The 26709-nt window shown below is 40.4% G+C and overlaps 1 protein-coding gene across 10 annotated transcripts in view; it reads left to right on the forward strand.

Moving 5' to 3' along the window:
- Positions 1 to 4285: 4285 nt before the first annotated feature.
- Positions 4286 to 26709, forward strand: part of Hnrnpc (heterogeneous nuclear ribonucleoprotein C) — a 31880-nt gene continuing 9456 nt past the window's right edge. For 6 of the 10 annotated variants that reach the window (XM_038309601.2, XM_038309607.2, XM_038309608.2 and 3 more), the window contains exons 1-3: positions 4286 to 4421; positions 10795 to 10820; positions 23270 to 23542. In XM_038309601.2, the coding sequence (XP_038165529.1) occupies positions 23302 to 23542 (241 nt within the window). In that variant the 5' untranslated portion in view covers positions 4286 to 4421; positions 10795 to 10820; positions 23270 to 23301. Of the gene's footprint in view, positions 4422 to 10794; positions 10821 to 11348; positions 11523 to 12893; positions 12914 to 23269; positions 23543 to 26709 lie in introns of those variants that run through there. The other 4 variants (XM_038309605.2, XM_038309603.2, XM_038309604.2 and 1 more) reach the window with 4 other exon arrangements.

Below are 26709 nucleotides of genomic sequence, written 5' to 3' on the forward strand. Positions count from 1 at the left end.
GCCAAAAGGACCGTCCGTGATTGAGCAGAATTCACATCAAAACCTGGTATCATTACAGGGACCTATAATTACAACACTGGTGTAAAAAAAAAAAAGCCTTTTTTTTTTTTTTTTTTTTTTTTTTGGTTTTTCGAGACAGGGTTTCTCTGTAGCTTTGAAGCCTATCCTGGAACTAGTTCTTGTAGACCAGGCTGGTCTCGAACTCACAGAGATCCGCCTGCCTCTGCCTCCCGAGTGCTGGGATTAAAGGCGTGTGCCACCACCGCCCGGCTGCCTTTTTTTTTTTTTTTTTTTTTTTTTTTAAATCTGATATGGTTCCTCTGTCTTGGAAGTCGCTCTTTATACCAGGCTAGCTTTGAACTCACAGAGATCCGCTTGCCTCTGCCTTCAGAATGGTCAGATTAAAGGTGTGCACCACCACCACCTGGCTAAAAAATATTTTTTAATTAAAAAAAATTTTTTTAAATGTAACTAGCCTCAGTTGGTGTGGTGACACAATCTTTTAATCCCAATACAGAAGGAAGAACAGAAGACTCTCTGAATTCAAGAGTATCCTAGTCTATAGAGTTCCAGGAAACCCAGCCTCAAACAAACAAATAAATGAATAGATACATACATATAAGGACCAAGCCCATCAAGAGACAAAATTCCATAAATTTTCCTCACTTTGTAAAAATTTTAGGCAAATCTTTTAATTTCCCCCATCTGGGAGATTAAAACATTTAAACATTTGTAACTTTTTCACATTTGCTTACAGGAAATCTATCACCTTCGCATTCTGGAATCTGACAGCCTGAAGCGATCCTGTCTCCCTTCTCCTTCCTTTCATTTTCCCAATTCTTTTAAAAGCAGCCTGTCTCGAAAGACTGTGAGGACAGGACACAGTCATGGGGGAAGACACAGTCACCACCTGTGTCAGAATAAAAGCCTCAGCTGGAAGTGGAAGCACCTTCATCTGACATCAGCACTCTGAGGGCAGAGTCAGGAAGCTGTGAGCTAGGTGCCCCTGTAGTCTACACAGAGGCTACCTAGAGACACCTTGCCTGAATAAACAGAAAACAAAAACAAAAACACACACAAAAAAGGGAACTTCCTGCTTGCTAGCCTGGATGGATTCAGATACACCCTTCCTCTGCAAAGAAAACTGCCTTGCAGAACTACTTTGTCTTTGTGTAAGTGCTCCTTTGTCTGAGATTATTGCTTATCTGTTGCTAATGCTGGGGAAGTGGAAACAGGAGGATCCTGGGGTTCAATAGTCAGTAATGAGCCCCCATTTCAGTGAGACCTGGCTCAAAAATACAGCGCAGAACGATTGAGGACTCCTGCTATCTGTCTCTGGCTCTGATGTCAAGTTCTGGCACTAACACATACACACACACACACAAACACACACACACACACACACACACGCACGCACGCACTAAAATCTACTGCAAAATAATTTTTAAAATCGGTCTCTATTTATGGACATTAAGTTGTTTGAAGGGCTCTGCGCGTACAATGCTGCTGTTAGTAAAGATTCGAATCATGGTGGCTTATGCCTATAATGCCACCTCTCAGGGGTTGAGGGCAGGATGGTGCAGTGGGTAAAGCCTTATGGCCTGACTCTGATTTTGTGGAACCCGAGTAACAGTGAAAGGAGAGAACCAGCTCCACAAAGCTGTCCCCTGACTCTGACTCACTTCTCTCTCACCCTTTCTCTGTCTCTCTCTCTGTTCGCTATCCCCCCCACACAGGCACACTGAGACACAGATACAATCAGAGCACTTGCTACTTTTCCAGAGAACCAAGTTTCAATTCCCAGAACCTGTATGGCAACTGACCTGAGACTCCAGTTTAAGGGGATCTGATGCCCTCTTCTGGCCTTTGCAATTGAACCCAGGGATTTGTTCATTCTGAGCAAAGAACTCTGCGAACTGAGTTACATTCCCAGGTGATTCTGAGACCGTTGCTCCCATAAATAAGTTGCTGCTTTTCCATCCTAGTCATAAATGAAATTGGGAGGACACTGGAAGGACATGTCATTCTGCTAAATCTCCTAAGCCACAATTGGTGGTGCATGCCTATAATCCCAGAATTAGGGAGGCTGAGACAGGAGGATTCTCAAGAGTTAAAGGCCAAAATAAAACAATACAAAGGTTAGCCAGGCGGTGGTGGTGCATGCCTTTAATTCCAGCACTCAGGAGGCAGAGGCAGGTGGATCTTTGTGAGTTCGAGGTCAGCCTGGTCTACAGCGTGAGTTTCAGAACAACCAGGGCTACACAGAAAAACTCTGAAGGCCACCTTGGGTCAGAAAGTGAGATCCTGTCTCAAAAAACAAAGAAACAAATTCATCTATGTACATCCACTCTCTAAAATGTAAAAACTAAAACCAAATAAACAAACAAAAGCACAGGAGAAGAGCTAAGCATGGTAGTGCAAACTGAAAACTCCAGCATTTGGGAGGCAGAAGCACAGGACTGACATACATTCAAGCCCAGGCTGGTCACATGGTAAGCTCCAAGCCATCCACCACGACAGCACAGTAAGATTCTGTCTCAAAGAAACCAGCTCAGCATATCTTTTCCATACTTACTGCTTTTGGTTTCAGATTAGCTTGTAGCAATACATGCACGTAAAAAAAAGGAACTATTTCAAAAAAGGGGTAATAACAAAAATGTGCATTTTCTCTCTTCCAAAGTAACAACTTCCTTGCCACACTCTAGAATTCAGAATGCCTGAGACTGCCTTCACATCTAGGCAACAAAAATGTCTACAAATGCAATGCTATTACACAAATAGTGCCCTGTATCTTGTTTTTTGTTTGTTTCTTTTAGACTGAATTTCTCTGTGTAGCCTTGGTTGTCTTGGAGCTGTTGACAAGGCTGGTCTAGAACTCAGAGATCTGCCTGCCTCTTTCTTCAATGCTGGGATTAAAGGCCTGTGCCATTCCACCGAGCTTTGTGCCTTACTTTAATAATACTAATAATGATAATAATAGATTTAGAGGTGCTGAGATGGCTCACTGGGTAGAGGGGCTTTGCGGCTAAACCCGATAACCTGAGTTTATCTCTCAGGACTCATGAGTGCAGGTCCAAAATAAATAAAAGTAAAACAGGAGCTAGGAATGGTGATTCTTATCATTTATCCCAGCATTTGGGAGGCAGAGGCTTGCGGATCTCTGAGTTCAGGGCCAGCCAGTGCTACAGAGAAACCTTCAGGTTTGGGTGAGGTGATGGTGGTGGGTAAAATAGGATTTTTTCCTAACGGCAGCACACAGAAATCTCCACTTTTTCTGTCTCTTATTTTGTGGTACTCGGGATTGGACCCTGCACCTTGTGCATGTTAGGCAAGCCTTTCATTACTGTGCACAGAACTAAGCTTATCTTCTTAATTTCTTTTCTTTTCTTTGGTTTTTCGAGACAGGTTTTCTCTGTAGCTTTGGATCCTGTCCTGGACCTCACTCTGTAGACCAGGCTGGCCTCGAACTCACAGAGATCCGCCTGCCTCTGTCTCCCGGAGTGCTGGGATTAAAGGCGTGCGCCACCACCGCACATTTCCACCACACAGCCAGAAACATTTCCTAGATCCGGTTTATCTCTTTAGGATAATATTTCCCTTCTAAGCGGGCTGTGTACATTTTGGTGTGCTCAGGTTTCCTACAGAAAAACAGAAATTTACTGGCAGGCCTGACTCGAGGGAATGAAGCCGCAGTCAGGCTACTGCAGGAAGTGGCAAAATGAGGTGGCCGCCTTCGGGTTTGCAGGCTGTGTGATGACTGGGGAGGCTGCAGCACGCACTGTCGGGCGCCCCAGGGGATGGGTGTTGTCCTCCTTCCCGAGCTCAGACCAACTCGGGCGCGTTCCCTCCGCTGGGCCCGCGGCTAGGGCGGCCCCTCCGCTCCCGCTCCAGACTCCACCCAGACTTTCCCACCCCGGACCGCGGAAATGCGGCGGTCTGGCTGGACCCTGGCGCGCTACGAAGCAGCGATTGGACGACGTGGCCGTCCGTCAAACCCTCGGATACCCGGATGAGAAGCTGTGCGCGATACAAAGGCGAACATCCACCCCGCTTTCCGTCGGGGACAGTGACCAATGACCACGCTTCAGAGTCTAATTGACAGGAGGTCGCACCAATTACTAACCGACTTCTGTTACGCATGTGGAAATTCTCCTAACCAGACCGACCCACTCCGGGTTGTGATTGGCCGGCGCTGTGAGGAGCAGGCGAGCCGTCTAATTAGGAGCGGGAGCGAGAAAAGTCCTAGCCAATAGGAACGCCCCCGGGAGCGGGGCGGGGGCCGGACCTTCGCCTCGGCGGCGGAGGAGCTCGGGGGCCATTTTGTGGAGAGACGGAGAGCGAACGGTCGTGCACCGCCCGCCCGCTGGAGCTTCGGTCTCGGCCCGGACCCGCAGTAGGAGCGGCCGCCTCTTCCTCCTCCGGTAAGCGCAGGGCGAGCGCAGGGCGAGCAGGGCCGGCGCGGGTGGCGGAGAGAGCGGCCTCGCGGCGGCAACGGAGCCCGATTTGGCTGCGGTGTGGCTCGGGCCCACGGCGGGAGTTCAGGCCTTGGCCCTGGCGCAGGCTCAGCCCGGTGACCTCCAGGCCCCGGCGGCGGAGGATGTCCCTCTGCGCGCTCACTTTAACGGCCGCTTCGGTTCCCTTGGGCCTTGAGGATTCCACGAGGGGAGCGGAAAGCGGAGGTGGAAATTCATGTTAAAATAACTGCGGCTTGATGTCTGAACTGTTCCGTTATCGCCTTCCAAGTTAGACGTCGGGCGGGGGTGGGGAGCGATACCGCGAGGTACTGGAAGCTTCTGGATTCCGGGCGGACCACATGGCATCAGAACGGCGTTTTAACAATAGGCGGAGTGTTCATTTACTTTTGCTTCCATAGAAATAAGTGGTCGACGTCGGAGTGGTTTCTGTTTGTAAAAGGAAGTGCCGCAGATTGACTATAATTGCAATAATTACGGCTCACTTTTTATCTACAGGTTACAAATCACTCGAAATATATAAGTTAGTGGAACTTTGCTTGAGGTAGGTACTACTGCCATTCTCAGAAGAGATAGAAAAAAGTGGTTGACAGTATCACGCTAAATTAGGAGAGGAAGATATTTTTAGGTAGGTCAAGTATTATTTACTGAGTACTGGAATGCTGTGTACAAAAAAGACAGTTGAAATTTTAAGGAAGAGGATTCCGAAATTGAAGGTACCAGGAAATTTCCAAGGTTGGCTTGGGAACAATAGTTAAAGACAAAATAATCTTTTCCGGATACTGCATTATTCTATCCATCTCAGCTTGGGCAGTAAGCAGATTCCAGCTAGGTGTGGTAGTGCAGGCCTGTAATCCTTGCACGCCGGAGGCCACGATACAGCCCAGAACTATGAAGTAAAACCGTGTTTAAAAAAAAAAAAAATCAAAGGAAAAGAACAGGAAGCATTAATCGCTCGGTTGTAAGTGTTGAGTTCTTGTTAATGTAATCCAGTGTTGCTTAGGATGGATGAATGGTGTTCTGGATTCAGTCAAAACACTAATAGTTTATGGTGTAACATTAACTTATCCAGGAGTTAATTTAACCCCCACAGGGTATTTGCTTTGGAGCCTATACTAAACTAGGCTGGCCTTGATCTCATAGATCCAGCCATCCGTTGAAGGCCTTTGCCACCTACCCAGCCTAGGAGTTAATATTAAGTTTGTTGTTGTTGTTGTTTTGTTTTGTTTTTTGTTTTTAGTTTTTTTTTTTTTTTTTTTTGAGACGGTTTCTCTGTAGCTTTGGAGCCTGTCCTGGAACTAGCTCTTGTAGACCAGGTTGGCCTCGAACTCACAGAGATCTGCCTGTCTCTGCCTCTCAATTGCTGGGACTAAAGGCGTGCGCTACCACCGCCCGGTTGAGTAAGTTAATTTTAAGTTGTTTTGTATAATTCATAAAAATTACGGTACTAAGCTTAGTTTAAACTACTGCTACACAAATTTAACCTTTAAGCATACTTGGTAGAATGTGTGTGCTGGTCTACTGTAACTTAAGCACTTGATAAGAGATGGGGCCATCTCAAGGCCAGCCTTGGTACTGTGAAGTGGAAGTCCAACTTGAGACCCTGTCTCAAGGAAAACAAAAGCAGAGGTCGGGAAAAAAATTAACCTCGGAGTGGTGGTGTTTTTATTTTGGTGTGTGGGGGGGAGTTTCAGGACAGGGTTTCCCTGTTAGAACTTGATTTTTATACCAGCTTAACCTTGAACGCCCACTTCTCCCTCCCAAGTGCTGGGATTAAAGGAGTGTGCCACCACCGCCCAGCCTATTGTTTAAGTTGCAAGCACACGTGTGCCTGAGAGTAGAGTTTTGCTCTAGAGAAATGAGAAAAAGAAATAGGAAGTAATCCATCAAAAATAGTGTTGCAAAGACCAGCCTGGTCTACAGAGTGAGTTTCAGGACAGCTAAGGCTGTTAGAGAAACACTGGTTCGACAAACAAAAATTAAGGTCAAGTTACTATGCGAGAAGACTGTTGGTAGTAGTTGAGATTAGTTGAAAAATAGCTGCCAGTAAATGTTAGACATGCAGGCCAGGCGTGGTGTTGCAGTCCTTCAGTCCCAGCAGAACAGGCTGATTTATGGTTTGGGACCAGCCTGGACTCTATACCCTTCAGAAGTGTTAGAAATAAAGATTCCTAAATGTGCAAGGTTTAAATTCCCGAATTAGTAGTATCTATTAGGAAATGAGCTATAGCATATTTGAAATAGTTGTAGACGATTCTTCAACTAGGTGAGCACTGAGAATTTCCGATTTGGTCGCATAGGAGGATTTATACAGATGCTTAAAATCTTCATTTGCCATTTTCAGAAATATTTGGTAGTAGTTATTCTGTAGAGAAATAAAACATAACTTATATTTGTAATTTGAACTCCAGAAGCTTGTGGTCTAGTTATTGATGGGAGTGATTGTTAGTAACTAGTAAGGATATATTCCAGATTGTTGTAATCTTAAAAATTAAATGGTGAGTGGATTATTAACTAGAATGAAACAGTTGAATTAATCTTGGCTTGGGTAAAAATGGACAGTATCCAGTAAATTAGCACTCCCCCCCCCCACGGGGTTTCTCAGTAGCTCTTACAGACCACGCTGGCCTTGAACTCTAGGACCCGCCTGCCTCTGCCTCCCAAGTGCTGTGATTAAAGGAGTGTGCCACCACTGCCGGGGCCCAGTGAATTAGTTTTAAGCTTAATTCGTTTTCAAACTCCTGAACAGGGAACTTAGACTACCTTTTTTCATTTCTATAGAAAACTTTTGCTGCAAGTAGACGATATATGCTGAGAGGTTACCACACTACTCCCCAGTTTCCTAAATTATTACTGCCTCGAGGTGCACTTGGTAGGAAGAGGCAGACAGCCTGGCCTAAAGACCTCTAAATTCCAGGCCAACTAGTCAATGCTATTAACTTCCTTAAAAACAGTATGCCTGTCCATGGTCCAGCATTATATGCTTTACGTCATACACTCAACTGTCATTGGAAGGTTTGTGGTTTTGTATGAAGTAGATTTACTGGCTGATGATAAATAGAACTTTCAGATGTAGCAAAATTGCAGGTGTTTTAGTAAAGATTTAGAAAAACTACAATGGGTAGAGTTTTCTGGTTAAGTCTTCACAGATCCCAAAAGACAAAAGTTGATAGAATCAGTAAAGGACCGAGTTTAAACTATTCCAGCTAACAGATTGCTGTGCTCTTTACTACCAGTTTCTAAATGAGTTATGGTTTCCTAGAAATTTTTCTTGTTTATTTTTGGATTTTTGAGACAGGGTTCCTGTGTAGCCCTGACTGTCTTTTTGAACTAGCTTTGTAGACCAGGTTGGCCTTGAATTTACAGAGCTCCATCTGCCTCTGCTTCCTGAGTGCTGGAATTAAAGGTGTGCATCACTATGGCCCAGCTTTTTTTTTTTTTTTTTTTAAAGATTTTGTTTTGTTTCTTTTTGGAGACAGGGTTTCTCTAGCTTTGGAGCCGGTCCTGGCACTTACTCTGTAGACCACATTGGCCTCAAACTCTGATATCTGCCTTCCGAGTGCTGGGATTAAAGGTGTGTGTGCGCGCCACCACTACCCAGCAATATATTTTCTTTTTTTCTTTCCTTCCTTCCTTCCTTCCTTCCTTCCTTCTTTCCTTTCTTTCTTTTTCTTTTTTTGGTTTTTGGAGACAGGGTTTCTCTGCAGCTTTAGAGCCTGTCCTGGAGCTAGCTCTTGTAGACCAGGCTGGTCTCAAACTCAGATTCGCCTGCCTCTGCCTCCCGAGTGCTGGGATTAAAGGCGTGCGCCACCACCGCCCGGCCTATATTTTCTTTCTATTTTTGTATTTTTTCCGAGACAACGGTTTCTCTGTAGCTTTGGAACCTGTCGTGGAACTAGCTCTTGTAGACAAGGCTGGCCTTGAACTCTGTCTCCCTAGTGCTGAGATTAAAGGTGTGCGCCATCACCGCCACCCAAGTATTTTCTATTTTTATTAAGTGCCAGGTGGTGATTCTTGTCCTCTTGGTTGGTTTTGACTGATTTAAAGTATTACGTTATCTTTTTTTTTTTTTTTTTAAATGCTGGACTATAGATCAGAAGAAAAGCACAGGAACTAAAATTAAGTGTGAGCCACCTTGTGGGGCACTGGGAATCAAAGCTGGATGGATCCCCTGTAAGAGCAACAAGTGTTCTTTATATGCTGAATCGCTTTCCAGGCCCAGTATTACAGGTTCTTAATAGAAAAGCCCCCCTCCCCCATGGGGTTTTTCTGTAGTTTTGGAGCCTGTCCTGGAACTAGCTCTTGTAGACCAGACTGGCCTCAAACACACAGAGATCCTCCTGCCTCTGCCTCCCGAGTACTGGGATTAAAGGCGTGCACCACCACCGCTCAGCAGAAAAGCCTTTGCTTTTTGAAGAAGTGGCAGTATATTAGTTTGATAACTTGGGTGAGAAAACTTGATGACATGGAACATGTAATGCTTCTGTGGCTGGGCATGGTAGTTTTGTTTTTGTTACTTTTAAAGTAGACTCACTGTGTAATCCTGGCACTCTGACTCTCCTGGGACTCAGTGTAGACCAGGTTTAGAGAGGTTACCTATCTCTGCCTCCCTAGTGCTGGGAGTAAAGGTGTGTTCCATTCTGCCAAGATTACATTGCTGCTTTTTAAGTCTATGTCTTGTTTAAGTACTAAGGATTTTATCATTGACTATTGGCTTGACATCCTGAAGATTTTGGTACTGGGTTCAGGATAGTACCTAACGAAAAATTTTCATTATAATTGCCTTCAAAATACAAATAACTTTCAATTGTTAATAATCTACTGGGAGACAGTACAGTTTTTTTATTTGTGTAACCTTGTCTATTTGAAATTTACACTTAGTCTTAAAGAGATAGTACTTAATCTGTTTGTAGTCTTTGGTGTTTTTAAATATGGATTTATTTTGATTAATAGTTTTTTAAAAGATCAGTTTAAAATTTTAGCTGAAGTAAGATTTTTTTATGGGAGAATAAATCCTGATGTCTAAATCAAATGGAAATGTAACAAATCTTTTTCACAGTGAGTAGGTATTAACTACATTTCTTTTCGCTGATGAAAGTTTGTCATTACATTATTTCAGTTTTACATTATGTGTCAGATTCTTCATCCCTGGAATTAGGAGCACTAGATGATAAAAAATGGAACACAAATCAATAAGGACACAATTTTTATCACCTGTTTCATAACATAAAGAGTTCATGGACCCTTCCTCCATCTGTATGGTTTTCACTGTAAGTGATGATAAATAAAAAGGGCTGGCTCCTTTTTTAGAACATTTTTCACCCTCGCTGTAGAACCTTACAGTCTTGTGGTCTTTCATTCTTGGGCTTTGAGAATAGAGGAGTCCCTTTTAGTGTTTGTCTTCATGGTAGACCTTTCACCTTCAGTCTGTTTTAATCACAGGAAAAAAGCTACATGATCTTAGGTTTGAAACCCATGAATCTGTTTGACTTTTATTCACTTCATCTCCATTTGTTAACATGTTTTTTTCTGTATTTTCTTTATTGCCCAAAGTGCTGATTACAAAGCTAACATTCAAATGTATACTCTGATCCGTCCCCTTAAAGGGAGTACAGACTGGAATTGAGTTCACTTCAGCCACATACTGATAGTAAAATTGTATAAACAGTCACTAATAGAAGTGATGATTCTCTGAATACTCCATCCCAAGGAAATGTTAATGATTTACCAAAATGTGTTAGATGCAACAGACAGTTTCTGTCTTGGGTTTAGGGCACATTTCTGAGGAACTATGACTCAATCTGTCCCTTCTCCTTTCACAGGGCAGCAAGGCGAACCCCATCCTTACTCACTGGAGCTCAGCTTTGATTTTTAACTTCCCTTCCCCACCCTTCCAGAACACACACATTCCCATTCCAAAATTGATTTTATAAAGACATTTTAAACATAATGATGCAACTTGGTGTGCACTACAGCAAATATACAGGTGTTTTTTTTAAAATTATTTCCAAAAAAGACACAAAAAACGGGACCTGGATTTAAGATGTAATTTTTAAAATTTCTATTTCTATTTTTTCTGCAGCAGTTGGGTTAGAGGAGGAGCCTTTTAGCCTCATAAACTGACCTCTCTACTTCCTCGTGTATTTTTAAGATTAACAGATGATGTGGAAAGGGCTTTGCTTGTCTGCTATTGAGAACATTACCCTTGCGGTTTTTGTGGAAACTGCTTTTGGAAAAGAAAAGAAATGAACTTTATTGACTTGATATTTTTACACCTCCCGTTTTTCTAATCTGGGCTATTTTTATTTTTGTTTTTTTACAGTGAGATTTTTTTGATCTTCAGCTACAGTAAGTTATTACAATTTTTTTTTTACATTTTTCCTGACTTTCGCTGGTTTCCTTTTTATTGTTGTTACTTACTAGTTATTTATTATTACTATACTTATTATAATGGTGATGATGATGATGATAATGATGATTTTTAACCGGATTAAAGTGGAGTTTTTCTGAATGTTAAGATTTCTTCAGCCTCCTGATTGACTTTGGAGTTTTCCATCTTGGGAGAGAAAGTGAAGGTGTTAGCATTTTTAAGTAGTTTGATCACATAAACCTTTTCTCTCCCAACCCCACCCTTGCCCTCAACCCCCTTCCCCACACTGGAAATAATTTTACTGGCTGTTAAGTCTTTGACCTTATTTTTCCTGATCTTTAACTTAACTGTTTTAGAGCATCTCTGGACGTCTGTATTTTTAATTTTTTTTATTTTTATTTTTTTTCTTTTTAATCTTTCATTTGTTAAATTTTTAAACTGTGCTGCAATAAAATGTGTGTGGTACTATTTAACACCTATAATGGTGATGGCATTTTCCCAAAAAGCCATCTTCCTACTGTTCCCTTGAAATCCCATCCTGCTTTTCCTGTACACTACCCCTCACAAACCACAAGCTGCAGCAACATGGATGCCCAGCCTGGAGCAGCATCAGCCAGGATGACCTGGAGCCAGGGGGGCCTTCGGAACAGATGTACACCCTTCCTGGGTGATGGTAAGAGGTGTGAGGTCCACTTGGTTTCATTGCAAAGACTAGGAAATAGACTCATTTAAGTTTACGTGATGCATAGGTCAGCCCCTGGAAATGCCTACAACTAGACAGTCTTTCTCAAGTTGTTGAGCTGTTTCGAGTAATCTTTGGGATCTGACAGTACCTAATGTGCATGAGACCCTGAGTTTGGTTCGTGGTACTCCATAAACTGGACCTGGTGATAGGCACACCCATGATATATGTGGTTAAAGGTCTTCCCTTGGGTTGCACAGTTTGAGGAGTGCCTGATATATATGAAACGTTGCCTCAAAACAATAAATATAATTTAGTTTACATTTGGAGACGTGGCTTATTGACTGAGTTCTTCGGCAGCTCTTCCAGAGGTCCTGAGTTCAAATCATAGCAACCACATGCTATCTCACAGCCATTTATGTCCATGGATCCAATCACAAATAATACTATAGTGTTAAAATAATATGGCAAAGAAGGGTTTTTGAGATTTTAAGGAAAGGATAGGCATTATACGCTATAAAAAGGGGATAGATTACGCTGGGCGGTGGTGGTGCACACACCTTTAATCCCAGCACTGGGGGGCAGAGGCAGGCAGATCTCTGAGTTCAAGGCCAGCCTGGTCTACAAGAACTAGTTCCAGGACAGGCTCCAAAGCAACAGAGAGACCCAGTCTCAAAAAACAAAATAACAACAAAACAAATAGAAGTTCTAGACATCAATGGAGATTGTCCAGTGATGTGAAGCCCAGTTAGCCATTGCTAACTTCTCGAGCATAGGTAGCTGCAGTTAGGAATATTGGAAGCATTTTTATATATATATTTTTAAGACAAGGTCTCTATATAGCCCTGGTTACCCTGAAACTGTAGAGCAGGCTAGTCTCAGATCTGCCTGTCTCTGTTCCCAGTGCTGGGTGGGATTAAAGGAAAGCACCACCACATCCAGCCACTGCTAACCATTTTAATGTAGTAAGTTTTAACATGAAAAAATGAGTACTGTGTCATGGGTAATCATATGCCCTCCTGACTGGGGCAGAAAGAAAAGTAAAGGTCAAATGAATACCAAAAGTAGCATCAAAGAAGATAGTGAAACATTAAATCAGAAGCCCCTGAGGTCTGGAAAAGGAGCGGATTCTTTCTACCTTTTATTCTGTATTGTGTTGCAGCTGTTCATCATAGGGTCAGTTTATTTCTTTGTTGTGTAAGTATTTAAGGTTGTGCTTTTCTTGTTTCCAACCAAGGATCTTGTCAGGAGAACCTCAGCCACACTCATGTGATAGATGGAGTGAGAAATGGTACCATATGATGAGATTTATGCACAGATCTGTAAAATGCAGAAGTGGGTGTTTAACTGCATCAGGAGGAAGAAAACTGAATCTTAGGATAAGGCCAGGTGATAGAAATTTGTGCTTTTGTATTCTGTATGGTGTCTTTCCACCTCTTCCCCCCCCCCCCCCCCCCCCCCCCCGGTGTTTTTCTGTGTAGCTCTGGCTGTCCTGAAATTTGCTCTGTGTTATAGACCATGGTCCGTCTGCCTCTGACTCCTGAGTGCTGGGATTAAAGGCATGTGCCTGACAAATTTCTCATTTTTCGGAATTTAAAAAAAAATTAAATGTCTAGTTTCTGCCTGTGTGTGTCTGTGTTACCATCTACATGCCTGGTGCCTGCTCTCAGATACAACAGCCTAAAACTGCAGTTACAGACAATTTAAGCTGCCATGTGGGCGCAGGTCCTCTAAACTGCTGAGCCATCTCCAGCCCAAGAAACAAGCACATTAAAAATAAATTTTACTTGGAGAAAAAGGAAATAGCAGATTGAAGTCTGTGTTACTAAAAACGGTGGTTTTTTTTTTCAGTCTTCATCTCTTTCTACCATAAATTGACGATTGTCATTTAACCACTTGAAGCCTTATTAATTTACTGTTCTTTAACTCTTGGAATTGTGTGTGACTCAGTCCTTTCTCATTTTGTACTCATTTCATGAACTATTTCAGTTCTGTGATTCTTCTATACTGTCTGAAGTGATTGCCACCAAATTTTAACAGTGCTCTTGAGTAGATTTGCATCTACTATATGCCTGTCTGATAGGTTCATTTGATATACCAACTTCAGGGTATGTTGAGTCACTTGGTACGGGGCAGACTTGCTACCTAGCTTTCAAGACCAAGTCCAGTGACCTACAATGTGAGCCCTTGTCTCAGAAAAAGAAAAGTTATTTCAAAGACAAACTGTATCTAGACTGTGTTGTTTCTTCAAATTGGTTTTTGATCTCCTTGATTTATCAAACTACAGGTCGTGTAGGCCAGAGTCTGGTTACTTTTTCTTTCCTGTCATGCCATCAGCTTTTTATTTAAACCATTTACTCCTATTTTCTAGGTCCATGTCAGTTCATCATTGTCTCTAGTGTATTGCAATAGACCACTTTTACTTTGCCTTCATCTCTAGTCTCTTCTCAAAAAGTGTCAGCTATGTTGATTCTGCTAAAATGTAATGTTTGAAAGTGAGGCTTGGTGTCAGTGTACTTATAATCCAGCAAGGAGTGCAACATACCAGGATCTGAAGCTGAGTGAGACCTGCCTCAAAGGAAAAAAAATTATTTCAGAACTAAAGTTATAGTCTAACTGATCTTTCTCCTCTTCCTTACTGTTAACTATGAGTGATAGGATTAAAGTCTGTGCCACCACTCCTGGCTCACTGGTCATCTTACTGTGGTTTAAGTAACTGGCCTGAGACTGGAGAAATGGGTCAGCAGAACACTTATCTGTATACAGCTACCAGCACGGACATGATGGTTCAAAGCATTCAAAAATTTCAGTTCCAGGGGATTTGATGCCCTTTTGGCCTCTTAGTAGTAGTAGGCATTCAAATGGCATATATTCTTGCAGAAAAACACATAAAATTAAAAAAACCTGGCTAGATATGTTCTTTATGGTCTTTTTTTCTTCTACTAATGTTAGATTTTTCTTGTAGGTTTTTATTTAGTAGCTACCATGTCAGTGATGTCTTAATTCAATTATCACGTAATTTTTAGTCACTTAAAACTTATAAAAATTTATGTGCGTGCACTTCATCCTGTGCCCATTTAGTCCAAAAGTGCAGTGAATCTGTTGGAGCTTTAGTTACAAGGTGTTTATAATCTACGTTATATTGGTACCAGCATCCGAGATTTGATCTGTGATAAAATAAGATGTTCATCAGTAATCTCATGATGGCTAATAACTATTTCCAGTTCCCAGAAGCTGTTCTACCCTTTTCTAGCCTCTTGGCTTCTGTGAGTACTAAACATGCACAGACATGTAGACAAAACATCCAGAGGTTTTTTTTTGTTTTTTTGAGACAGTTCTGGCTCTTTGGAACTCAGATGTTGACCAGGCTGGACTGGAACTCACTGAGGTCTGCCTGCCTCTGTCTCTTAAGTACTAAATTAAAGGTGTACGCCACCACCACCTAGCCAACTTAGTTTTTTTATTATTTATTTTTAAATTTGCCATTTTCAGACAAGGTTTCTCTGTATTTCTAGCTAACCTAAAATAAAACTCACTTTGTAGACCATGTTGGCCTGTTGGCTGCCTACCTAGTGCTGGTATTAAAGGTGTGTGTTGCCACTCCTGTCTGGCATTTTTGCTTTTATCTGCCTGCATTTGCTTTTTTTTTTTTTTGAAGTTTCTGTTTTTATTACTTGGAAAAAAATCATTGGAAAATATAAAATAAAATGATTACAAATTCCTTAAGGTATACTACATTTACTTAAGTGCTGGGATTAAAGGCAGTTGTCATTGTGTCTTTAAGTAAAAGTTTTTAAGAGTATAGACTTAAAATCAGTTGCACCATTTAAGGTACTCAACAAGAACAAAGGCATTCCTTCTTCCAGAGCTGTCTGCTTTTTAAGAATTTGTTTTGTGTGCTCTTGTGCCATGCATGCACATGTACATCAGAGGACAACCTGATTCTCCACTTTGACAGTGTGGCCACTGAGCTCAGGTCATTGGATTTGGTGGGAGGTGTCTTTAACTGCAGAGCCATTTTGTGGACCCAAGCACTTTGTATTTTGAGACAGGGACAATTTCACTTTTAGCTTACTGAGTAGGATAGGTTTAATGGCCAGTAAGCCCCAAAAGTCAAATTTGGAGTTCTAGAATTACGATGGTGTGCCACCATTTTTGTCTTTTTTTAAAAATTTATTTAGGGGTATGTATGTGTGTGTGTGTTTGCCTGCTGTATTATACAGGTGCTTTTAGAGGTCAGAAAGGATGTCAGATCCCCTATAGGTGTTAAGGACATTGTATACTGCCTTATAAATAAATGTTGCAGGGCATTGAACTTAGGTCCTTCAGAAAAGCACTAAGTGCTCATACTGAGCCGTTTATAACTGCGTTTTTTTACTTTGTGTGTGCACATGAATTCAAAGACTGCTTTTTTAGTTTCATGTGAATGGGTATTTTCTCTGCATGTGTGCTTGGTGTCTGGAAGCCAAAAGGAGTCAGATCACCTGGGACAAGAGATACGGGGCACTATGTGGTTGGTGGGAATCAAACCCAGATTTTCGGGAGAGCATTAAGTGCTCTTTAACAGTCACCTTCCCAACTTCTTGGTTGACAGTAACTACGAATATATTTAGGGAATGTAATTTTGCAGATTCCAGTAGTTAATAAACAATTTTCCTCTACCCTTTTTTGTGTTTGTCTTATGTGTGCTAGACAAGTGTTAAACCGAGATACACTTATAGTCCTTTGATATTTTAAAGGTTTTTTTTTACTAGAATGTTAATTATGTGATTGTATGTATATGTATTTTGATTTTTTTAAAAAATATTTATTTATTATGTATACAATATTCTGTCTATGTGTATGTCTGCAGGCCAGAAGATGGCACCAGACCTCATTACAGATGGTTGTGAGCCACCATGTGGTTGCTGGGAATTGAACTCAGGACCTTTGGAAGAGCAGGCAATGCTCTTAACCTCTGAGCCATCTCTCCAGCCCCGTATTTTGATTTTTTTAAACTCATTACTTAACATCTCTTGCTCTTTCCCACTTTCCTGATTCCCTTTTCTTAGCTAGTCTCTTCTACTTACATTTCTTTGATTCATTTATTCATAGTAGCATTCATTTATTCATGGAGTTCCTGTACCTATGAAGAAAAATGTCTTTCCCTTCCTAGCAGACATTGTCCGTAGATCCTTGGGAAAGGGTAGGTCTTCATTAGTTCTTTCCCCCTACCTTTTGGGACATGTTAGCTGGCCCATTAGTTTGTAGTGCTTGTGAAGGTAATCTCAAGTATTTGGACTTTATGCCAGGTTGGGTACTGTCTGGAAAAAAACCACTACTTTTCTGTACCACCCAAACTTCAATTTTTGGTATTTTTGAGCATTCATGAGTTTATTCTCACTTTCCTATAACTTTTGGGCAGGTTTACAGTACAAGATTGGGAATGACTTCAGATCCCTCATAACAGTTGTGCCACCATTGCAGCAGTCGGCACATCTCCCCTGAATAATGAATAGAGCACTGCACACCTTTCACAGGTTACAACTTCTGTCCCTCAGCAGTGTCAGGCAGATCTGACGAGGCCAGCCTCGACTACAGAGTGAGTGAGTTTCACACAGCAAAACCCTGTCTTACAAAACAATCTTCACCCCCACCCACCAGGGTTTCTCTGTAGCTTTGGAGCATGACCCAAAACACTCTGTAGACCAGGCTGGCCTCAAACTCAGATTTGTGTAGACCAGGCTGGCCTCAAACTCAGATTTGCTTGTCTCTGACTCCTCAGTGCTGGGGTTAAAGGTGTGCGCCATCACGCCTATAAATATTAAACCTAAAAATTAAAGCTAGCACTCTTGTTTTGTTTTTGTTTTTCGAGACAGGGTTTCTCTGTAGCTTTGGAGCCTATCCTGGAACTAGCTCTTGTAGACCAGGTTAGTCTCAAATTACAGAGATCTGCCTGCCTCTGCCTTCTGAGTGCTGGAATTAAAGGCGTGTACCACCACCGCCTGGATAATTCTTAATATTTTTAAGTCAGTCTCTAGGAATTGGTAGTATTTGTAAGCCTATAGTGGATTTTCCGGTTTATTCTGTTACCTTGCCTCATTCAGTCTTTCTGCCTCGGCTCCTCTAGCATAATTACAGATGTAAGGCATTGAATTTTTTTCATTCATTCAGAATAAGGTCTACATACCCCTGGCCATAACCCTTTTTATATAATCTAACCATTCTGTACTTCACTGTAGACCAGGCAGGCCTCAGACTCACAGATTTTGTTACCAGGGCTTAAAGCCTTGTGCCACCACACCACACCCAGGTTTTTGTTTTGAAGTTAGTTGACTATTAAACTATATAATACTTTCCCTATTGTAGCCTCTCTTTTGGTTTACAGTGCTAGGTTGTTGTTTGCTTCCTCCATTCTGTCTGCTGAGAATAAATTGAATACTACTACTAGAACTACTAAAGGACTGGCCAGACAATGAAAAGTTGGCATTAATTCCAGTCTCATAATACTGTTTTAATTTTTCTCCACCACCACCCCATTTCCTGAGTTGTTTTTCCACAGAGACTCTGTAGACTTGGATGGTCTCAGACTCAGATCTGGTTGCCTTCCTTTAGTATGGTGACTAAAGCTTACATTTCATATTCAATATCAAGTAGTTACAGAAATTTTAAGTCACCAGTTAAAGTTCACACTTAACTTTCCCGGGTGGTTGGAAAAGTAAACATAAAAAAGGACATGACTCCTAAGTATGGTGGTGGTATTGTGGATAAAAGGGATATCCAAAGGCAGGGACATCTGAGAGAGTCCTGAGAATATAATCCTGAGCCTGGCCTTGTGAGGAGAGGGAGGAAGAGAAAGCAAAAATAGTAAAGGGTAGACAAAAAGGACCTGGTGACCAAAAGGAAAGGACAAGTGGGAGAAGAGTAGCCCACCCACTGAGCTCTGGAAGTTTAAGGTAGTAGGTATGATGCCAGCCAAAACCTATAACAAGAACTGAGGGATATTGGGAGAACCTGTTGCCTATGTCAGCATTGATATGCTGGGCCACCACTGCCTGGCATCTGACTTAACAGTTAAAAACTTTTATTTTGTGTCCTTTTTTTTTTTTTTTTTAAAGATTTAATTTGTATGCAGTGTCCTGTGAAGACCTGAAGAGGGCACCAGATCTTATAGATGGTTTTGAACTGTGGTTGTTGGAATTGAACTCAGGACTTCTGGAAGAGATGTGGTTAAGATTACTCTTAACTACTGACCATCTCTCCAACCCATGTTTTGTATTTTTAAAACCAGTATTTTCTTTAATATTTTTGATAATTATGTGATGTGAGTGTATGTACATGTGAATATAGGTTCCTGCTTAGGCCTAAAAATTGTTGACTCCTGGAGCTGCACTTACAGGCTGAGAACTGAGGTCATCTGGAAAAGCAGTGTGCTCTTAAACTGGTATTTTTCTCTGGACTGTTGTAGTTTTGTCAGTTACACAGCGAAGGAGAACCTTGAATCTGATAGTTCAGCCATGTCTTTGGAATGCTGAAATGATAGGCCTGTGCTAACATGCTCGGTTTATGAGCATGCTAGGCAAGCACTCTCCGAGCAGTTATGTCCATGTATCCAGCCCAAGAAAATGAGCTTTGTGTATTTATCATGTGAGTGCATGCCCATATGTATAGAGGAAGGTAGACATAGTTTGCTTTAGTTGCTTTAAAGTTTTACTTCTTGAATCAGGGTAAAGATCTTGACAAATTGTAGCTGGACTATCTAGCCAAATTTCCCTGAGCAACTTGTGTTCTGAATACTGGTTTTGGTATACTGCTGCAACTATGAGGGGAGTGGGGATCTGTTTTAGAGACAGGATTTCTTCGAGTAGCCCTGGATGTTCTCAGTAGAACATGCTGGGCTTGAACTCAGTTCTGGGAACTCTGCCTTTGTCCCTCCTGAGTGCTAGCATTAAAGGTGTGCACCAACACCACCATCTTTTTTTTAAAAGATTTTATTTATTTATTATGTACATAGTGTTTTTGCTTGCATGTCTACCCACAGGCCAGAAGAGGGTATCAGATCTCATTACAGATGGTTGTGAGCCAACATGTGGTTGCTGGGAATTGAACTCAGGACCTCTGGAAGAGCAGCCAGTGCTCTTAACCTTTGAGCCATCTCTCCAGCCCTCTTTTTTTTAAAGATGACTATTCTTTTTCTCCCTCTTTAAAATTGTAGGACTGAGAATTCTTCACTTCTGACATTAAAGGTGTATGTTAATACATAGGCCAATAAAAACAAGACTTGTAATTAAACTGGATGGTTTTATGATGGGTTGTGGTTACTCACACCTTTTAATACCAGCACTGAGGAGGCAGAGGCAGAGAGGTGGTTCTGTCATTCTTGGCCTTGGCCACTCAGCAAAAAACTCAGTAACCGTATTGTGAATTATTACCTCCCAACATCTACCTTGTTCTTGTCAGTCATGGCCTCTTTTATACTGACAATGAATCTTGAAGATAGGGACAAAGGACAGTGCCTGGCACCAGATAACTCTAAAAATTCCATAATAAGAACTGGGTCATCTGGCCAGGTGGTGGCGACACATGCCTTTTTTTTTTTTTTTTTTTTTTTTTTTGGTTTTTCGAGACAGGGTTTCTCTGTAGCTTTGGAGCCTGTCCTGGAACTAGCTCTTGTAGACCAGGCTGGTCTCGAACTCACAGAGATCCGCTTGCCTCTGCCTCCCGAGTGCTGGGATTAAAGGCGTGCGCCACCACCGCCCGGCGACACATGCCTTTTTTAATCCCATCAGGGAGACAGGCAAGTGGATCTGAGTCCAAGACCACATTGGTATAAAGAGAGTTCCAGGACAGCCAGGCCTACACAGCCAGTTCCTCTCTCAGAATCAAAACTTGGTGGCTATTTTGGTCAGCGTCGAGGCAGATCATTGTTAACCTCTGAAAAAAAACAAGAGGTAGACTGTAATAATAGAAAAAAGATGCATAAGAGAAGCCCAAAAAAAAAAAAAAACCAAGAAAATAGCCAGGGGGAGAAATGTAAGTTAAATGGGAAGGTTCATCAAAGGAAATAAACGATATAGGAGCAAAATATTAAATACAGATGATGCTGCCGGTATGCAGTTGTGTTTTCATTCAGAAGTGTTGAAAACAAAGATGTAAAATATTAAAAGCTTGCATAAAAAATTCTTTATAAAATTTGGTTCATTGTTGCCATCTAGTGTCACTGATTATGTGCTGGAGAAATGGCGGGTTGGGGGAAATAGGGGGAGGTTTGGTTCTTAGTACCCATTTATGTAATTCCAGTTCCAGTCAAATTACATGTAGACTGACTTCAGACACTGGGCACAAATGTGAACACATAGAGGCAGACATACACACCAATAAAAACACATTCTAAAAATATTGTCCAAAGAAATAGGGGAGAATAAACCTGTATACCCGTTATTTTCTTTTTGAGGCCAAAACTGCCCTGTTAACATAATTGGCAACCAGTGTTAGATAAGTAAGTAATTAAAAAAAACATATTGCTTTAATCTGATTTATGTAGTTTCTCTTAACAATATTGTTTTACTATTTTTGATCTTGTGTGTGATTATCATGATCAAAGCAGAGAACTGTATCAAATGCCAAATAAATGCTTTTTATATTTTATTTTCAGTTTATTGTTTATATTGCTACATACATAAATTGAAAATTTGATTTTAATGTGGACTATACTCACTGGAACTCCCACCCTTTTGCCTCCTGAGTGTTGGTATTAAAGGCTTGCACCAACAACCATACTTTATGCCTAGGGAAACTTATTTTTTGGAGTAGAGGTAGTACCAGCTGGGGACTTTTGCTTGCTCTTCTAGAGTATTTGGGTCATTCCCAGCACCTACATGCCAGCTCACACCTGTTTACGACTCTACTTTCAGGTTTTCTAACACACTTAAATAATAGAAATAAGACATACCCTCAGTTGTATTTATTTTTTTGTTTGATTTGAAGACATGGAAAGAGGTTTCTGGGTGTCCTCTTCAGTTGCTTGCCATCATAGTTCTTTCCTACCCCGTCTCTTGACAGGGTTTCTCTCTGCAGCCCTTGCTGATCTGGAACTTGGTCTGTAAACTAGGGGGGCGAACCCAAACTCAGAGATCTGCTTTCCTCTGCCTCCCAAGTGCTGGAATTAAAGGCATGTGCCAGCACTGTGCCCATAAGTTTGATTATATGGGTTTTTTTGTTTTGTTGTGGGCTTTTTGTTTTGTTTCTTTTTTATAACCAGGGATGAACTGATAAAAATGACCTAGATCCTTGAGCGTGTATGTAGGAGAGGAGTTGGCAAAGGTGGTGGCAGTCCTAGACTTAGCTTATTACTCAGGGAGACAGAATCATTTGATGCATGCAGATCCTGTAAAAGAAGGGATTGAGGGATGTATAAGAGAACCTTATACAATACATACCAAGTATTTTACTAGACATGTGTTGCCTGGGGACAGTTAACTTTTTTTAAAAAAATATTTAACTGTCCTTTTTATTTTATAGTCAAATTGGACCTACATACCATTCTGGTTTTAATGTTGGTTATGACTGACTCTGAGACATTTGTATTTTGTGCATCATAGGGAATTGATTTATATTCTTTAACAAATGTGACCTGTCATTTACTAATAAATTATGGTGTGGGAAAAGCCAGATGGCTTAGTGAATGAATAAGGTGCTCCCTGCTAAGACTGGCAACTTAAGTTTGATTGCTCATCATATATATGGTGGAGAGAGAACTGATTTCTACATATAAGCAACTTTGCAGTACACATGTGCACAAGTTGTAATGTGGCCTGAAAGCTTTTGAATGCTTCTAAAACTATTGAACTCTTAAGTAAAAAATCATTAACAGTAGACGATCTGTTATGTCTTATTACTTAACATAAAAGAAAAACACACTGAGAGTTTTTCATGATTCCCTAGAGGATAAGGACAAAAATAGACTCAGCTTAAATATTTCTCAGTTATTTTCAAAATCAGAGGAGAGTATAAATTTGAATTCTGATATTAGGGTTTACATTGATAATAAACTAAGGATTGTAAAATGAAATTTTTAAAAGATGTCAGTGGGTATTTTGTAAGATCGACTATACCATTTTAGGTTTTTGATTGAAAATAGAGTCAGCTATGTGGTGACTCAAAACATAAAATTCCAGGATTCTGAAGTATTTAGAATTACAGTATTCAGGCCAGCTTTGCTAGAATGGGGATGTCTGGGGAAGAAAACTGAAGGAAGTTGCTTTTTCTTATTTGTTTTGTTAATGGCTAGTTTATCATCATCACCATCCAATGTTAATATTCCATGTGTAAAATGTGGTTTTATAGTGATTATACCTTATGAAAAAAAGACTTTGTATTATATGCTAAATTAAATCCAAGTGAGTATTTGACTAGTTGGAAGTATTTGTCTTTCTATAAGTATACATTAAAGATAAATTAAATATCTTATACTTGAAAGATAGAGATTTAAAGTAGGTCTGTTGTGAGAAAGGTGAGACTATTATCAGGGCAAAAAAGTTTGGAAACTGTTTTAGGAAATTGTAATGTGTTTAAGGACTTCAACTTGGAATTAAGATAAAACAGAATTGTGTTGCAAGTAAGTGAGAGGGCTAAAAGGACTATTATAATTAATATATTTGACATTGTGAGATCCCTCTAAGTTGAGTGATATACTAGGTAGTTACAGTGATTCAGATGAAACACAATTAATATCTCTTAACCTGAATGCTTCTTTTTTTGTTCCAGTTTCAGCTTTGTGAGTAACCTTACCAACAACAATGGCTAGCAACGTTACCAACAAGACAGATCCTCGATCCATGAATTCCCGTGTGTTCATTGGGAATCTCAATACTCTTGTGGTCAAGAAGTCTGATGTGGAGGCAATCTTTTCAAAGTATGGCAAAATTGTGGGTTGCTCTGTGCATAAGGGCTTTGCCTTTGTCCAATATGTTAACGAAAGAAATGCCCGGGCAGCTGTAGCTGGAGAGGATGGCAGAATGATTGCTGGCCAGGTTTTAGGTGAGTTGATAAAATTCAAACTTTAAGCTTGCAAAGTTTTGGATTTCATTAATGACATTTTTGTACATACGTATTACACTTTGCTATTCTTTTATATATAATCTAGCAGCGTCTTCTTGTTTCCCTAAGTCTGTAAGGTAGTCTTTAGATATTTAATAATGTGACTAAAATGTAAGAATACAATGTTTTGTGATAATGCAAAGCAGAAACTGGGGAACTTGTGATAATCTTAAGATACAACAAATGATAATAATATTGTATAATGTGGAGCTGTCACTGAGACAGTGTATGTGAATATATAGTTTAGGCTTTGTCCTTTGGATTTCATCTTTAAAAAACTTACAAAAAAGATTTATTCATTATATTTAGTGTTCTTGCATGTATGCCCACATAACAGAAGATGGCAGCAGATCTTATATAGATGGTTATGAGTCACACGTAGTTTATGAAAATTGAACTCAGGACCTCTGCAAGAGCAGAACAGCCCGTGCTCTTAACCTCTAAGCCATTATCTCAACTTTATAAAGATTATTTATAATTTATTTATTTATATTCAGTGTTCTGTCTGTATGTTTGCCTTCAAGCCATAAGAGGGCACCAGATCTCATTACAGATGGTTGTGAGCCACCGTGTGGTTGCTGGGGATTGAACTCTGAACCTCTGGAAGAGAAGCCAGTGCTTTTAACTGCACAGCCATCGCTAGACCCTCTTGGAGATGCCTTAATAGCTTGTAATAATTAGTCCTCATTCTGACTTTATTATAATCTCATACAGATTCAAGTATTTGACAAATTATCACTTAGTCCCTAATTCTATGTTGGCTTTTTTTTTTTTTTTTGAGGCATGGTTTTACTGTTATGTGTATCCCTGACTCTACTGCATTTTACTTTGTAGACTAACATGTCTAATCTCACAGACATCCACCTGCCTCTTCCTCCTGAATGTTGGAGTTAAAAGGTGTATGCCACCACTGCCCGGCACTTTGTAATTTCTTTGTGCACAATAAAGTGAAAGCATTAATGATACTTCATTTGCTAGTATTCATTTTTCTACTTTATAGTGGCTTGTTCCTTTTAGTCAGTCCTTAGTTTTTGTAATTCTGGCAGACCTACTGTAGCGCTGCTTAATAGAAATGTGTTGTGGGCTGTAGTTTTTTTTTTTTAAAGAATATTTATTTATTTATTATGTATACAATACTCTTCTGCAGGCCAGAAGAGGGCACCAGACCCCATTACAGATGGTTGTGAGCCACCATGTGGTTGCTGGGAATTGAACTCAGGACCTTTGGAAGAGCAGGCAATGCTCTTAACCTCTGAGCCATCTCTCCAGCCCCGGGCTGTAGTTTTTTAAAAATATTTATTTATTATGTATATAATATTCTGTGTGTATGCCTGTAGGCTAGAAGAGAGCACCAGACTTCATTACATATGGTTGTGAGCCACCATGTGGTTGCTGGGAATTGAACTCAGGACCTTTGGAAGAGCAGGCAATGCTCTTAACTTCTGAGCCATCTCTCCAGCCCTGTAGTTTATTTTTTTATGCTTTTTATGGAAAGTAATTTTGTATTTTTAGTCAGTACTGAAGTTAAAGCTTCGTTTGCAAGGTTCGCATCATTATCCACTGTTGGTGAAGTGCCACTATGGCTGTTTGTGGGGTTTTCATAACTATCAACCTGGGCAAGTGCCAGTCGTACTGCTACTAGGCATAGAGCCAGAGTGTTCCATGTCCTACTACAGATAATTGTCTTTATTACTGCTACATTTCCACCAGCAAAGATGCAACCAGTGTAGATAGTCATAGACAGATGAAGAAAATTCCATGTATGTGATACACTGTGTGTACATATATAGTGAAATTTTATTTAGCTATAAAGAAAAATAAATGAACTGGATAGATGATTAATTAAGAACACTTGCTCCTTGTCCAGAAGATCAAGGTCTTTTCCCTGCACTCACATGGCAGCTCACAACTGTCTATAACATAAAAAATAAGTTTTTTCTAAAAACTCAAAAGAGAAAATCAAAAATTGGAAAAACTGGTAAATACCAAAGTGAAAAGACAAAGTGTTCTTTGTATATAAGTAGGTGCATTGTGGGTAAACAGTAAAGAACTAGAAAGGAAACCAAAAGGGTAAAAAGAGGTGCTGAGTAAGGCAGGGAGAAGGAGATACAGAGAAGTTCTTGGAGACTGCTAAAACTGAATGTCCTAGCATCTACTACTACTATGCTAATTAGGATATCATTACCTTCCTTTCTTTCATTCAGTTTATGAGCAGTGACTCTGGAAATAATGACTAGATTCAACATTGTATTTGTTGGTTTAAAATTCTTTTTGTGCATTCCATTTTAGATGTTCAATAAATACAATAATGTTACCTGAAAGAATTCTTACCTGAATGTTACCTGAAAGAATCAACTCGGTAGTTTTATTTTACTGTTAATATAATGGAAACTTTTATAAGAATAAAAGTATAAGTGAACTAACACATGGTTTGGAAATAAAAGGACTAGTAAAGCAAGGTTTAGACATAAGGATTTAATGACAATGCATCTATTGTACTGGTCCTCATCTGAAATTTTTCATTTATGAAGCTTGTTCTAGAGACCAGCTTTGATCTAGTGTTGGATTTTGCTTTTTTCCTTTAGGCTTTTTGTTAGAACTAGTGAGGAAAATGTAGACAGTGAGTGTCAAAGAAAGTAAATCTATGGTTTAGTTCCTAAAAACAAGGTTGTATATTAAGAAGTTCATTTATTTTGTATTCTCATTGAATAATCAGCACAATTTGCTACAGTCCTGTTTCTGTTATGGGTCCTGGACACCAGTTTTAGTCATTACGCTTGGTCACATTTTTAAAAATATTTATTTATTTATTATGTATACAATATTCTGTGTGTATGTCTGCAGGCCAGAAGAGGGCACCAGACCTCGTTACAGATGGTTGTGAGCCACCATGTGGTTGTCGGGAATTGAACTCAGGACCTTTGGAAGAGCAGGCAATGCTCTTAACCACTGAGCCATCTCTCCAGTCCCGCTTGGTCACATTTTTAATGCATATTACTCTTCCAATAATTTTGTGCCCTTAAACTTGGAGAAAAGTTGTGCACACTTTGTGCACATGCACATGTCCTGGTCAGGATCCAACTTAACTACCTTAGTAGGTTTTCCCC

Source organism: Arvicola amphibius, chromosome 13 (assembly GCF_903992535.2).
Source record: "Arvicola amphibius chromosome 13, mArvAmp1.2, whole genome shotgun sequence".
In the NCBI taxonomy this organism is placed as follows: domain Eukaryota; kingdom Metazoa; phylum Chordata; class Mammalia; order Rodentia; family Cricetidae; genus Arvicola; species Arvicola amphibius.